Raw genomic sequence first — 15,735 nt, forward strand, 5'->3', positions numbered from 1 at the left:
GTAAAAGGTGTGTGATCAAGAATATTGTGGCTAAAGCCGCCGCAAACACAGAAGCAAATGGTCTGATTTTGATGGCCCAAACAAACTTTTTCCCAATGGAACTTGCACTAATTGTTTACCATAAGAATAACAAAGTGCGCTAGCAAAATAATCATTGTTAATTTCGATTTCACCGTAACTATAATGTCATTTTAGAATCCTGAATATGCTGATCATACAGTCTTTCACAAAATAGTCTTTTTCACAAAAATTATTTATGTAAATATCATTAAGGGCTGAACAGTAAAACAGTAATGACGCTGAAAGTAAAAGCTAAACAAGACAAAGAAACTTACTTTCAATCATCACTATCAGCTGATTCCTAAAAGAAATGAATGAAAATCAACCGTGAGTCATTCAGAAAACAGTAAGACAACATTACATGCTTTTAATCATGAGTGGGCCACTACAGTGCATGTATAGATCTGTCTACATTTTTTGTACATTTAAAAAGAAGAGCAATTAATGTTTGCAATTTTTTTTATCGTACTGTTGTGAATTAAGGGTCAGTAAGAGTGCCAACACAATCAATTTAAACAACGGTTAAGTCAAAAACCACCTATTAAGGCATGTTCAGATCTTGGGTGTTCTGTTGTGTGCTCCACTCCCCTTAAAAATGCATCTGATTGGATGTGACCCAAGATAATTGAGCCTAATTATACATTAAATCTGGGTTTCCTTGAGGCTGACTAGTTGAGTCAATGCTTTAGTGTTTAGTCTAATCTAAAACTTAAAGGGTCATGAAACACCAAAACACATTTTTTTGAGCTGTTGAGTCATCTATGTTTCCCATGCTGCTAAAAACACTATTAAAAAGTGAAAATTGGTTGTTTTTGCGTTATTTCGAGCAAATTCGTCTTCTGGTTTGAAACTAATTTTGAAGCTGCGTCACGGCCATTAGATACTTGTGTGTATTCCAGCGTGGAGAGTGGACGTCTGTACCTGCGAGTACATTGTGACGTCCTCTGAGCATGCAGCATTAATTCATGAGAAAGTGTAGGATTTTTGCTGCATTTTGTGACAGGATAGTCTATACACACACGGCTTTCTGACTCTACCTACTGAGTGCATCTAAGTTACAGAGAAATGCAGAGGTTTTTATCTCCCATTCGCCGTGTGGTATCAAACATTCCATTAAAACTACACTCTTCCAGCAGTTCCTCGCATACAATATCTCGTTTGTCACAGGGGCCATGCATGAAATTTCCTGAATGAAAGTGAAAGTGCCAAACTGCAGTTAAAGTCGACAAACTAATTATTTGGCAAATAATTCGATTACTGATGTCCATGTAAACATAGGCATTGTTTTTCTCCACTGCGTCTGTGTTCGTTTTGCCTCTGTGAAAATCAGCGTGTGCCCAAACTGAAACTCCTGTTTTCCTACAAAACCTTCCCTCTTTCCCTTCCCCGACACTCCCACCTAAAGAGAGCTGGACCACACCCACTTTCCTGACTTTTTTCAAACTAGAGGTGTGAAAACACCCTGCTGAGACAGGGGGGTTTCGTGGCCCTTTAAAGGGATGGTTCGCCGAAAAATGTTTTAACGTTATTAAACAATTTACATTTAAAATCACCCTCACATTCTTCCAAAACGTTTATTGTCTTTACTGAAACACAACATTTTTAACAATGTTTCTGTCAATACCATATTGTCAGTGTTCATAGTAAGACAAAAATACAGCTATGTAAGAAATATGTCATAATACAACAAAATGAATTATAGTGTGCTCTATCACTGTATCTGTAAAAATGATTCAATCTTACAATCATCTGCTCCGTCTAGATCAGGTAAATCGTCCTCTCCTCCCATGTTGCCCATCATCTAAAACCAACAAAGCAAGTCAGTACAGCACAGCACACATTAATTACAGACTTCAATTCACACAATTCCCATCATAAGGCATTGCCGCTGGGAAGGTGAATTATTGGTAATTTTGACTAAAAACAACAAACCTCTGAAAAGCGATCATAGTTGGATATCTCTTCGTCTGAATCATCCTCCCAGTCTTTCCAGTTGTTGAAGTCAACACTTAGCCAGTTGAGCTGAAGACATAATTTATGCGACATGGATAAGTACAGGCTGACACATTATTAATAGGAAAATTGGATTCATTTAAACTGAATAGTTATTGCATTCATTCATTTTCTTTGCGGCTTAGTCCCTTTATTAATCTGGGGGTCGCCACAGCGGACTGAACCGCCAACTTAGTTCATTGCATTATTAAACTAAATATATATTAAAATATATCAAAAAGAAAAAAGTTAAGAGATCTTATTTAGATGGGTGATATACTCAGAATTTCTGCAGGTTTCATCGAGTCAAATTTAAGACTTTTAAGACCATTGTAATTGAAATTTCACACTTATACAGGGATAAACACTACTGATCATTTCTAATGGCCCGGTTAGCACAATGGATTTTATTTTTTGCTTGCCACAAAAAAGATAAAAATAAATAATAAAGTAATTATTTGTTAGTTACATACTTTAATGTGTCAAATCAAGAAAACTATAGTTGTATACACTTTTTTATTTTTTAGAAAAATGACAATTAGCTTTCCCTGATTTTATAAAGATGGATTGTTGGTGATTGGATGCATGTCGGCCTGATTGGGTATCTTTACTTGGATAGAGGAAAATTAAGACCTGGTTAAAAATGTTTTAAGACCTACGACACAATATTTCAGTGAAATTGAGACTTTGAGGCCTAAAATTTAGTTTTTGAAATTTAAGACATTTAAGACCCCGCGGACACGCTGTATACAGTTGAAGACTAAATGATTAGCCCTCCCATTAAATTTGTATTATTTTTCAACTATTTTGGAATTGGCATAACAGAGCAAACTATTTCACAGTATTTAGTATCATATTGTTCATCTGGAGAAAGTCTTGTTCCTTTTAATTTGGCTGGAATAAAATAAAATAAAAAATCCTTAAAAAAAAAAAGGGTCAATGTTTGCATCTTGAAGAATTTTTTTCTCTGGATTGGTGACAGAACAACCATTGTTGTCCAATGACTTACCTAATTAACCCACAGTTAAGCATTAAAATTTCACTTTAAGTTGAATAAAGGTATTTTTCTAAAGTTGCTTTATTACATACTCAAAATAAAATAATTATAAAGAAACTAGTTATTATTATTATTAAAACTAGTTATTATTAAAGTCTTCTCTGTCAAACTGCACTAGGGAAATATTGAACAATAATTAAGTTAACAGACGGGCTAAAACTTTTTTTTTAACATGCATTTTTTATTTTATAGCATGTTACAGCAAGTAAACTATCTTATGATTAGGGGGTAAAACAGTGTTTCATTCAGAGGCCCAAACAAACAAAAGCATGCAATTTTGTGGACCTGCTAATATTTATATGGCCAAAAAGAAATATATTATGAGCTTTCAATAACCTGTAATGAACTTACAAATATGATACAATGGGCCTGATAAATTTAACAGTCAAAATCCTGAGCACATTTAATATAATAAATACTTGTGTATAATTGCCAAACAAATTCCATCACAAACTACTGCTGCTTGGTTTAATTTAAAAAAAAATGTGTAAATATTCAGCTTGTCCTGCTATAAACTAAATGACTTGCTCAATGAGATTCTGTAAAGCTGTTGCCTGGCTGTGACAGTTGTTCACCTGAAGGAGACAACTTGCTGTAAATAGAGCATGAGCTCCCCTTGTGGTAACATTGAGAATGCACTGTGTACTTGCATTCCATTACCAACTTACACTGATGAGCCAAAGCATTGTGACCAGTCACATTTAAAGCCATTGTCTTTTATTACCCCTTAATAAGGCCACATATTAAATTCTTAGAAGATCAGATGGTAAACAAATGACCAGTTCTTTTAATTAGTGTATGTTGGATACTGGAGAAAAGAGCAAGAATGAAGATCTGAGCCATGATATACAAGGGCCAAAGTGTAAAGAAATGTTAACTGAGTAAGTGTTTCTTTAAAATAACAAGTCTTGTGGGTTGCTCCTGGTCAGCAGTGGTGAGAAGCTACTAACAGTCACCCAAGAAGAAACAAACCACAAACCAAAAGACATGCTGTTGGGAGCCCGAGGCTCACTGATGCATGAGAGCAACAAAGGCTGTTCCTTGTGGTCTGAGCCAACAGAAGTTCCACTGTGCACAAGTAACCAAAAAAAAAAACATGTAACAATGGTAGTACACGAGGAATAATTCACAATACATTGGATTCTGAGCTGCCTAATTTCGTTTCAAGTATCACATAAGAAACAATTGATGAAAATGACTGAGGTGGTTTTGGACTTGTGTGATAAAGTTTTCATGGTTCCCGCTACATTCATTCATCCGTGGTGGGGCGCCACACAAAAATACATCCCGCCACGGCTACATTACAGCTTCTCATTCAAATCATTCAGTCGTTTTTAAATAGCAGGTTATTATCGCACCAAAATGTATTAAAAGGTAGTGAATTATAACAGCACAAACTTTTCTGTAATTGTAGCAGTGCTGTGCTCTATTTGTTTACCCTTTAAGGTGGCGGCCCGTGCTGACTGACTGACAGGGTGCGTGATGCTTGAGGCTAGCAAACACTGACGTAGCTTTCAGGATGAACACTGTTTATAATAATATACTTTACTTATAGATAAAGGTCTATGGTTTTGCTTGCAATGACTTTATTTTGCTGGAGTTTATAGCTGTTTCACTTTACTTCATGGTGCATTAATGCCACTCTGTAGGACACATTTATAAATATTCCTAGCAAATCTAATAAATGTTGGAGACATACTCGTTACATAAACACACTAAATCACACATCAGCAGTGTTTATTTGAGAGCGCACAAGAAAATCTGCACTTGAGCAGCGTATATTTGAGGTCACGCAAGAATTTTTGTGCTTCAATAGAGCAAATCGATGCGCAAGCAGAGATCCCCATGCTTGCATTACATAAATGCTATTTCAAATTGTAATACTGCGCTCACGACATTTGTCATTGAAATAACCCCATTGGTAGTTGATGGATCTGTGTAAAAGGCTGCCGCCACAGCTGGAAAAACTGCTGTTAAAGCATATAATGGGAGATTGATCTGCAGTTATAATCACTCATGTTCATTGAAAAATTACTAATAAACATTTATACACAAGCATTTATGTGTATGAAGCATCTGTTTTGTGAGAAGTGCTTCTCATATGATATGTAAGTGACCCATACAGCTTTATTGTAGACATTTCCTCGAGCGAGAATGACGTCGACTGAAACTGTCTGTCATACACCACGCCCACCAAAAGGGTACCCTTGTTAGTGGAAACGCAAGCCTGATAAAGGTGACCCGTACCAAACCGAACCGTACCGTACCGGTCAGTGGAAACGAGCCATTAATCTCCTCCCTCGGCTGCATCAGACAACAGACAGACTTAAGGGAAGCAGATCTTACGTAGCGTTTGTGAGAAATACTACAGTAAGAACACGCGCACACACACACACACACACAACACACACACACACCACACACACACACACACACACCACACACACACACACACACACAGATACACGCACAGACACACCGCAGCAGACACACACAGACAGACAGAGCGCGCGTTACGCTTTGCACTCTTTTGCACGCAATGTGACAGGATACAGGTTAATCTCCACTGCTGTATGAATATCTGTTATGTTAATGCACAAAACAAACCTGATTTAACGTCCACAAACCGGGATTGAAGTGTCTTCCTTTATAATTGTTCTGACACGCGGCTGTGCTGATGAAGTAAAGCTAAGCTAAATCGCTATAAATCATTACACACGTGCTCTGTTTTAAAACATTTTAAACTTGTAAAACTCACTCTTGATCACAACATTTGATGATGATCCTAGCAAACTAACAGAGCTTTTATTTATACACGTGACTACCGGGACGTTAATGCGTGCAGCCTGTCCAATCAATTTCGGTGGCCGGGGGACCGTACTTCTACGTAAAGTTGCGGTCGGTCTGAAAACCGCTCCAATTGATCCACCATTTTATGTTGTTAAATTGAAAAAAAAATAAAAATAAAAATGATCACCCCAATATGACCGCCTATACACGATACCTACACATATGTCTGTCCAAACAGCTTGAAAAGTAGATTTTTACCATAGGTGCCCTTTAAGTATTTTAAATGAAAAATTATTTAAACACTTATCAGCATTCATACAATGATTTATTATTTTTTACCTTTTTAAATAAGTTATAACATGCACAAAAGGCTTACAAATATACGTTGCACAATGAAAATAAAACAGATTTTAATATGAAACTTCAGCAAGTAAACACGCTTAATGTATTTGCCTCTATTAAGACTTTCATGTTAATGTTTACTTGCACCATCTCATTTAGGGAAACTCCTGAGATGTACAAGTTATATCTCTGAACTTTAATAATAAACAGGTATAGAATGCTGCGCTTCCCACCTCCTTTACTCAGCCGCAATTACTTCTGGGACTTCGAGTGAATTTCGTGCTCAAGTCTGCATCGGTGCATCCTCTATCAAAAACGCATCCAGGAACTTTCACGCGTCCTCCGTTCTTGCAGGTCTTGAGTTTCGGAACTGAACTTTAGTGGTTGATGATGAAATTGCATAAGAACCCGAGGACGCAAGAACCCATATTGTGAAACAGCCTCTGACATAGCGAACATTACCCACACCTCCATTATGCTTGCATTGTTTACAGTTGATTACCAATACTAGTCGACCACTCTAATAACTTGATGGAAATTCACCTGATTCACATTTGTTGTTGTTTTTTTTTGTGACCTTTGAAAACATTCACTTCACATTAGGATGGAAAGGCGGCTTATGGCAACCACCATCCATGTCTCATTTATACACATGGCGTACGAAAATTTAAACCCCCGTGTTGTACCTTAGCTGGGTATTGAATGTGGAGAATGTAATTTCCCAGTTCACTGTCAGAACTGGAAATTAACCTTGGGAATTGAACCTGCAACCTTTCGATTACAAGCCCAACTTCCTAAACGTTAAGCCACAACTGCCCCCCAAATACATTACAATTTATTCTAGTGCACGTTCACTTTCAGGAAGGTTGATGGTTTGACATGATCCAGGACGGTTTCAGTCTTCAAAACATAACAAGAAGCAACAGGTCTGTGAGCTCAAACCTGCTCTAGACCAGGATCCAGATATTTAATCTGGACTGCAAGAATCAAGAGTTAACCAGTTATCAGTTTTATAAGATTCAGGAGCTGACAAATTATCTTATATTAACTAAGCGAGGTATGAAGAACGGATGCCTGGCCTCCAAATTTCCCAGATCACAATCCAATGGAACATCTGTGGGATGTGCTGGACAAGTTTGGATCTTCAGCAGGTCCATACCCAGACTACTGGATTTCAAGGATCTGCTGCTAAGGTCCCAGATATCACAGCATATTATACAGGTGGTCATAATGCTTTGGCCCTTCTGTGTATGTCAATGATAGATGCAAAATTGTACTAAGTTTGACTGATGTACATGTCTAGAGTATGCCTGAAGTATATTTCAAATTTGGGTTCTTGGTGTTTTGGGCTAAGCTAGTGAAAAACAGGACCTTTTTAAAATAAGATAATTATTGAATTCACACTTCTAATTGATTTTGACCTCAAATTGTCAACATATCTCTTTACAGTGTCAACAAACTTAAAGAAATCTGCCTTTGCCTTGTCTTTTGTTAACCTGGGCCAGGATTTGCCAGTCTCTGCTTTCTGTAAACAGCACAAAATTGACCGGTCTGTACGCTTGTGTTTGGAGCCCTGAGAACAGAAAGCAGAACATTAAATGTGCTCATGATGAAACATGCATCCCACTTGGGGATTATCTGAAATGTGTTATCTCAGCAGCGTGCTCAACTCACATCTTGATCGATGGATCCAAAAAGGTCAATTTCATTTGAGTACTTCACATTATCTGCTCCACTGAGACAGCTGAGGAAGAACACAGAGACAACATCAGCGGAGCACAAAACATTCAGGCTACAGTCTAGAACAGGTCTTCTTAAGGTCCAGATCCGGACCTATGGCGAATTCAATCTGGACCCACCACTATTTCATATTTTATGAGCACTAATTGCATATAAGGGATTAAAAGTATGAATTTACTACGTTGAAATGTGTGTAAAATGTGTCAATTGCTAGTTTGATGCTGTGTTCACACCAGAAGCGGAACACGCTGATAAATTGCGCTGTTCGTGCATAAATAGACACGTGAACATTTTGAGTTTACTCGCTTCATTCGCATGTCAAATCCGCTTCATTCACACGTCAAATTCACCGAGCAATAGACGTGGATTCGCGTCATGGGCAGGGCTTGTCTGCCCGGTGACTGTAGCTTTGTTGCTAAATGGCTAACATGGGTTTTATTGAGAGAATAGCTGTGTTTTCATTTGGAAGCGTGCCCGAGTCCCTAGAGTCCATTCTGAGGTGCACCCAGCTCTGCGATTTCATAAACTCCTCCAGAAATTTAACCTGGATGATGGAAAGCTTATAGCAGTGCTTCTGACTGAGCCAAGCCCAGTTGATGTCCGGTGTCAGCAGGAGGATTTACCCCCGGGACACCAACAACAAGCGCCATGTCATAATCACTCCCCTGCAGAGAAAGCTCCTGATTGGTTAATGCGATGCAAATGTCCGCTGAAGTTTAGATTTTTCAAACCTGAGCGATTCGCACATTAAACGCGTCAATCGCGCAAAACGCTCAACTCCTGCCGCTTCATTCACATATATTGTGTCATTCGCACCGCAGGATGTCTATTCGTGTCTTTGCATTGACTTAACATGTAAATCACTCGCGCTTGACGCTTCTTCCGCATCTGGTGTGAGCGCAGCATAGGGCTGCATCCAAAACCGCATACTTCACTACTATATGGTATGTTAAAAACAAGATGCGAGCTAAGTAGTACGTCCAAATTCAAAGTATTCGAAAAACAGCATGCGAGAATTACCTAGATCAGTGGTCCTCAACCACTGGGCGACAGAACAGTACTGGTCGGTGGATTCATTGGTACAGGGCCGCACAAGAAATAATTATTTCCATTTTATTTATTATCACAGTCTGAACGATCTTCTATTTTGAAAAGTCTTTTATTTTGAAAAATGCCTCTGTTACTTCTAGTCACTTGAGCACCCAAATTTAAACCACAAGCAGCAAAATGAGTAAGAAACAGACATCTTTAAAAAGTTTCTTTGTAAAGAGAGAAAGGCCCAGTGAAGGACGCACGGACTGCCAAGGAATGGATCAGTAACCAATTTGTCAACAAATCAGTTGAATCCACCAAGGCTGTGCAAGAAGATAAACTGATGGAGATCCCAAATGACGGCGGCCTTTTACGGGCTATTCACATATATCACGTCTTTTGTAGACTTGGCACAATTTCAATGTTTTCATTGGAGGTGCTTAGCTTGCTCACACAAGCAGTGTGATGCGCTCGCACCTTACAGACCAGACACACTCAGTTGAATAAATGAGCGACCGTTGAATCACGTGACAAGAACTGACTGACACTTTTCACTCCAGTGAGAGTTTGAATGGGTGAGGATGTCCGTTTCCAGAAAAGAAACGTTGATGAAAAGAAACAGTTTTCAAAGATGATTGGATAGAGTGGCTTGCATTAATTTTGCTCCAATCCAGTGCAAAACTGTTCTGCTTTTGATTAGTAATGAGAGTTGGAGTTATGAAGCGTAAATGTCAAACACTACTATCAAACAAAACTTCAGGCAGCTGATGGAGTAGACTGTGTTCACTGTAATTTTGACCCTCATTTGGTTGTATTCCGTTTATAATAATTGCTGACATTTAAATTGTCACCTGTCATTAGCCACTTTTGCCCTTTGTTATTAATGTATTTTTAAATGGAAAAAGTCATAATTTTTTAATGGAAGTTTTATATATGTGCATGTTTATTAGAATCAAGTTTAGTTATAATCAATTTTCCCAGCTCTTTAACAATAAAGAAAACTCAAATAAGGAGACATTTGAGAACCCTTGGTCTAGAACGCGTTTACGCAACATTTTTAACTAAAAACTGACATTTTTCTGGTCCAGTTTCTTCACGCTACACGTGTTTTAGAGGCATCAAAATGCAGTACAATGGGCCAGTACAAGAAAATGCAGTACAATAAAACCCAGAGTACACTAGCATACATTTTTTTGTTAAAGTGGATACAGCTACTGGACTGTCATGCTTTTAGTGCTATGTTTTTTTGTGTATGCTAAGTAATTTTAGTATTTTTTTTTACTGTGCTTTTAGTTATTTTCATTTATTAGTGTGAATGGACATCATTTGATGAATGTTGACATCTATAGAGGGTTTGCATTTACGTCACGGTCTGGTCAGTTACCTGTGCGCATGGCCTAAATGGCGACATTCAGATGTAATCAACAGCACAGTTGCACAGTTAACATACAACTGAAAACACTGTTCTGCCTATTTCCAGTGTCTAAACCAGGGGTGCCCAAACTTTTTTGCAAGAAGGGTCAAAAACCAAATATCATTAATAACCATGGGCCGAAGATATACATACCAAACTATTTTACATTAAAGTTGCCACGGGCAATTTCCTAATTCTATTATTTTTTCATAATATTAAAAAAGAAAAAGAAAACTTTACTTTTAATAGTATTAACTAACGCAGTATAACTTTAACCTAAATCAATAAAATCATAAACAATCATATTTATAGCACAGTGGAGTTCAATGCTGAATACACTAGTCAAGCAGAATCTGCCTTTGCCTTGATTTGCTCACCAAGGTCTTTGCATTGTCCTCTATCCATTGTATGTACATTTTGAACTAAATTTGATTCATTAACACTATTTACATTGAAACTTTTTGTAGCTTTACAATAAAACAAACAAATATAAGGTTACATTAAAATTGAATTTGACAATCTCTAGTCTAAACCATTCCCAGATCGGATGGTGGGCCAAATCAAAGGTTACCAGGGGCCAGCTCTGGTCTCTGTTCTAAACCAAAGGAAAATTGTATGGAAGGTGCAAAATGATAAACAGAAACACTTTATAATCAGGAAAAGGTACAATATCTTGACTAATTGAATATGATAGGTGGTAAAAAATATGGATGAGCAGTATTTAAAAATGTTATTTGGCCAATATTTTACCTATCTGATTGAAACTATAAGAACAAATATGAATGCTCTCAAGATTATTGCCCTGGAAATCCAGATTCAGTTTGGCCAACCACAAACACAGTTTTTCACACTTTTCTGCTTGATTAGTTATAACTTCTGGCAGTCTGTAGTACTCTAATGATATAATGATTTTTTTCCCTAGTCGAATCATTTGATTATTTTTGGCAGCAATAATCAGCAAAATATTCAAGCTTCATTTGATTCAGCGGCATTGTTTGCATTCTGTGCCTCCAATATGACTTATTGATGATACTTTGTAAAAACACTTCATATGCAAAAATTCCAGAAATGACAATTCAGTTTTTAGTACAATCTTGTTGTGTAAACAAACATATCTAGAAACAATAACAATAAGAAAATGTTGGTGTTCAAATAGATGCTGAAATCACATACCTAAAACCAAATTTGGACTTGTCAAAATTTACTTTCACGTCCTTGCTGTCCTCCACCAAGAACTCAATGAAGACAAAGTCTCGCCTGTCATACCACTTAGCTGCTGCTGGGTGCCTGAAGAAGAAAGCTCATTTACATTAAAGACTGAACAAACAGAAACACTTCAAACAATCAATTACGCAATGGGCAAAAACATTTTAAACCAAACTTGGGCTTTGAATATTTGTTATGATTTTGATAATAATATTTGTATTATTAGATATTAGCTTATATGCCAACCTTAACATACAATTAGAAGTATAAATCATAAACAGATGCCACTGGTTGTTCTTCAGATATCAATATAAACATCATCCAATAAAATTAATTCAACATTAATTGAATTATTAATTATTAATATTTCTAACAAACAATAGAAGCAGGCGAGGTAGTGAAAAATACTCAATTGTCTCAACAAATAAGTAGGTCTGCAAAGAGCACAGACACCTACATCACACCACTTCAATCTGCTCCTTTTTAAAAAGATGGTGTATCAAATTCCCCTCCAGAACTGACTGAACTGCGCTTGTACACTGAAACATGTAAACACTTGAAGAATTTTAATGAAAAAATAAATAAATGAATAAATATATATATCCTCAATATAAAATTACATCCTCATACAGTACATGCCCACACAATCACAGTAAGCTGTAATAGATTGAAAATACCAGCAGAGCACATTTATAAATCAAGATAATATACTTACATGATTCTAACAATACAATATAACCAGAGTACCAGCAGTGCAGGGAAATAATTTGGACATCAAATAAAATAAATCACCTTAATTTGACCTTCATTGAGTGTTTGGGCATGTTTTGACCCATTACATTTTTTTAAAAACAAGCCACCAGAGCTGCTCAAATTCTTTAAATTCACACGACAGCACTGTAAAAACTCAGATTGACATTATGCCAAGACAGATGAAGGCTGTGACTAAAGTCAACGGTAATTTGACCTAAAATCAACATCTCGATTAATTAAACATTTTAACTCAATTACGATTAACCAACGATTATTATTTTTTTTAACCTTATAGTTTACTGACGAATTTTGTACAGTAATTGTGCTCACATATTACAAGTGAGAGATGTTTGAATAAATACACACACTATCTACCATCTATGATTATTTACCAAACATCAACGTCGAACAACTGAAATTTAAATACACATTGCCTAAAACCAACCACCGGGTTTTTTTTTATATAAAAACGTGAAAATAAATAACCTGCACTTTTGGAAACAAAATAAAATATTTTTTATATTTTTCTTAAAAGTAGAAAATAAGCAGTATCTTTTCTAAATAGAATAACTCTTGCATATCCTGTATATAATATTTTAAACAGTGCATTTCTTGCATCTTCTGTAAACAAATATTATAATGTAAATAATAACTTGAACGTAATGGATAATATTCCCTATCAAGGCATCATTAAAATAAAAAAATTAGGCATCGCATAAAATAAGATTGATTATAGGTTCTGAATGTCGATTTCGGTTACTTTTCGTTCAGTTGCCCAGCCCTATTATGAACCCTTTCCAAGCTAAAACACGAGTATAGTGTTGTTTAAAAATTTATACAATAATTGTTTTGTATTATTTGTGGGTCCAAAACGATGCATGTTTTTGTGCATTTTCATCTTCAGCAAGTAAATACTCTCAATCTGTTTATTTTAGGGTTTCTGCAAGTCAAATTCAAGACTTTTTAAGACAATCAAGAATGAAACTTTAGACTTATATAGGGCTAAACGCTAAGGCTTTTTTGTAATGGTCCAGCAATAAAACAAATGATTTGCCCCATCAAAAAAATAATTCTAATTAGTTATTTCTTAGCGACATATTTGAATTGCTTAAAACAAATTACTTATTATTTTAAAATGTCTGCTTGCGTCAAAACAAGCAGGCCTTTATTAATGTATGCACAATAGACTGTTATAATATTAGCTATAAATAGAGTTTTATTAAGAAAAATTAAGTCTTATTTAAAATGATTTAAGATCTACAAGACAATATTTCAATGAATTTAAGACTTTTTAAGGCCTAAAATTTGTTTTTGGAATTTAAGACATTTAAAAACTTGACATAAATTTTGTCAGTTTACAAATTGTTCACATTTTATTTTACTCAAACACATGAACGTGAATTGTACAACCAGAGAAAACAAAGATTTTGATGCGTCATAGATACAATATTTCTCCGGATTAATCCTGACATTTTTTACACTGATTGGTCATATTTCAATTATAAATAATAAAAAATGCAATTTACTGTAAATGACTTTTACGAACGATTCCGAAATCAGCACTTACACAAACTCTGCATATGTTACTGGACTCTATTTGAAAGAATTCCATATGAACGTTAAGTTAGCCCCAATGTTTCAATTGAATGGGTGTTATTGTAACTCATTCATTCATTGCCTGCAGTTCTCTGGCCCTGCAGCACGTGCGGGCGGCGCGCTCATTCTCGCAACTCATTCTTCCGTAATCGAAACTGATAAACTCTCGCACATCAACAACTCTTTGAGCTAGTTCGTCGACAAAAAAAATACACAAATAAATTAAATTGTGTTCGTGTGTGTGCTTCTGAAGTGACTTGGGTGGCAAAGGGCGCAACATGCTAACACCACCGGTGAGCTGGTAACGTTACAGGCTAAAGCGCTAACATACTTACACACTTTACTCAACAAATAAATCAAATATACCCATTCTAATGCTGTTGAATAAACCGTAAAATGAACTAACCAAAGACTCTCGTTCAAATACGGAGTAGTTTGCCGATTACGAGAAGACTGAATGAGTCGTACAGAAGTAGCTAACGTCGGCTAGCAATAAGCTTCACAGTCCTCAGTTACTTGGTTTTGGTTTCAGTAACGAGCTGTGTGTTTGGCGTAAAGCAGATCAAATATTTCCCGCAGAAAGCGTACACTTACATGACTTTGTCGGCTGTGTGTGATAGTCAGCGTCTGGACTGCTCGGGGGTTTTCTGGTATGTTCTCCCGGGGTTCAGGTCTGCTCGCTGGTGTCACAGGAGTACTAGTGGGCGGAGCCTCAAGCCACGCCTCTCATCGTCACTGGACCAAAACCTAGCAGCAGGGCTCTTCCTCAATCTTCAGTTTCTGGTGATGAGGCTGGTGACCCCTCCTGGTCAAAACAGTGTAAAGGCAGTCTATGTGGCAAACCTGCAGGTTTTTTCAAACTCATTGTACTGTAAATGTTTGAGCGAAAAAATAAAACAGGGATGTCCAAACTTTTGCTTATGAAGGGCCAAAAACCATGTATTAATATTAAACAAATAGAAAAAATTCTTAAATCATATTAATAATTTTACATATGAACTTCTTACAATAAAAACATGAACAAGCACACTTATAACACAATGGTGTTCAATGCTGAATGATGTTGAATGTCTTGTGCATTGTCCTCTATCTTTGAGTGGCAGTATTTACATTTTTAAACATCTGATAGATGCATAATATTTAATTATTCATTTAATGTTCATTTTATTTTCATTTTAGTTGGCTTTTTTTTTTTGTAGTCCAACAATTAAACAAACGAACGTGGGTCGCCACAGTGGAATGAACCATTATCCAGCATATGTTTTACGCAGCGGATGCCCTTCCAGCTGCAACCCATCACTGGGAAACATCTATACACACTCATTCACACACATACACTACGGACAATTTAGCTTACCCAATTCACCTATACCACATGTTTTTCGGAGCACCCATAGGAAACCCACGAGAACACGGGGAGAATATGCAAACACACAGAAATGCAAACTGAGCCAGCCGAGGCTTGAACCAGCAACCTTCTTGCTGTGAGGTAATTGGGATACTCTCTGCACCACCGTGCTGCCCTCTGGAATAATATATTAACTGTAGTTCAATTACTGTTTAGTTCGTTATATATACATGGCACTGCTGAACAGGCCAGTATTAGTATTTCAAGGAGTTTTACAAATACGTAATTTAGAAATGTCAACACATTTATAAAACTGATCATATTTAAACCAGGGGGGTCCAAGTCGGAGTACTCACTCTGGTCACGTGGGCTCTGCCAGGTTGGGAAAATTCCAAATCGAACCAA

The 15,735-nt window shown here is 36.7% G+C and overlaps 1 protein-coding gene across 1 annotated transcript; it reads right to left on the minus strand.

The window, feature by feature from the left end:
* Positions 1-337: 337 nt before the first annotated feature.
* On the minus strand, positions 338-14,690 carry ptges3b (prostaglandin E synthase 3b (cytosolic)). Its single transcript, XM_056449811.1, has 7 exons — positions 14,577-14,690; positions 11,601-11,714; positions 7,916-7,985; positions 7,716-7,814; positions 1,993-2,082; positions 1,805-1,861; positions 338-361 (listed from the first exon to the last, which is right to left on the minus strand). Coding segments are annotated over exons 1-7 (456 nt in total). The 5' UTR covers positions 14,579-14,690.
* Between the last annotated feature and the right edge of the window lie 1,045 nt (positions 14,691-15,735).

The sequence above is a fragment of the Danio aesculapii genome, chromosome 23 (assembly GCF_903798145.1).
Source record: "Danio aesculapii chromosome 23, fDanAes4.1, whole genome shotgun sequence".
In the NCBI taxonomy this organism is placed as follows: Eukaryota; Metazoa; Chordata; class Actinopteri; order Cypriniformes; family Danionidae; genus Danio; species Danio aesculapii.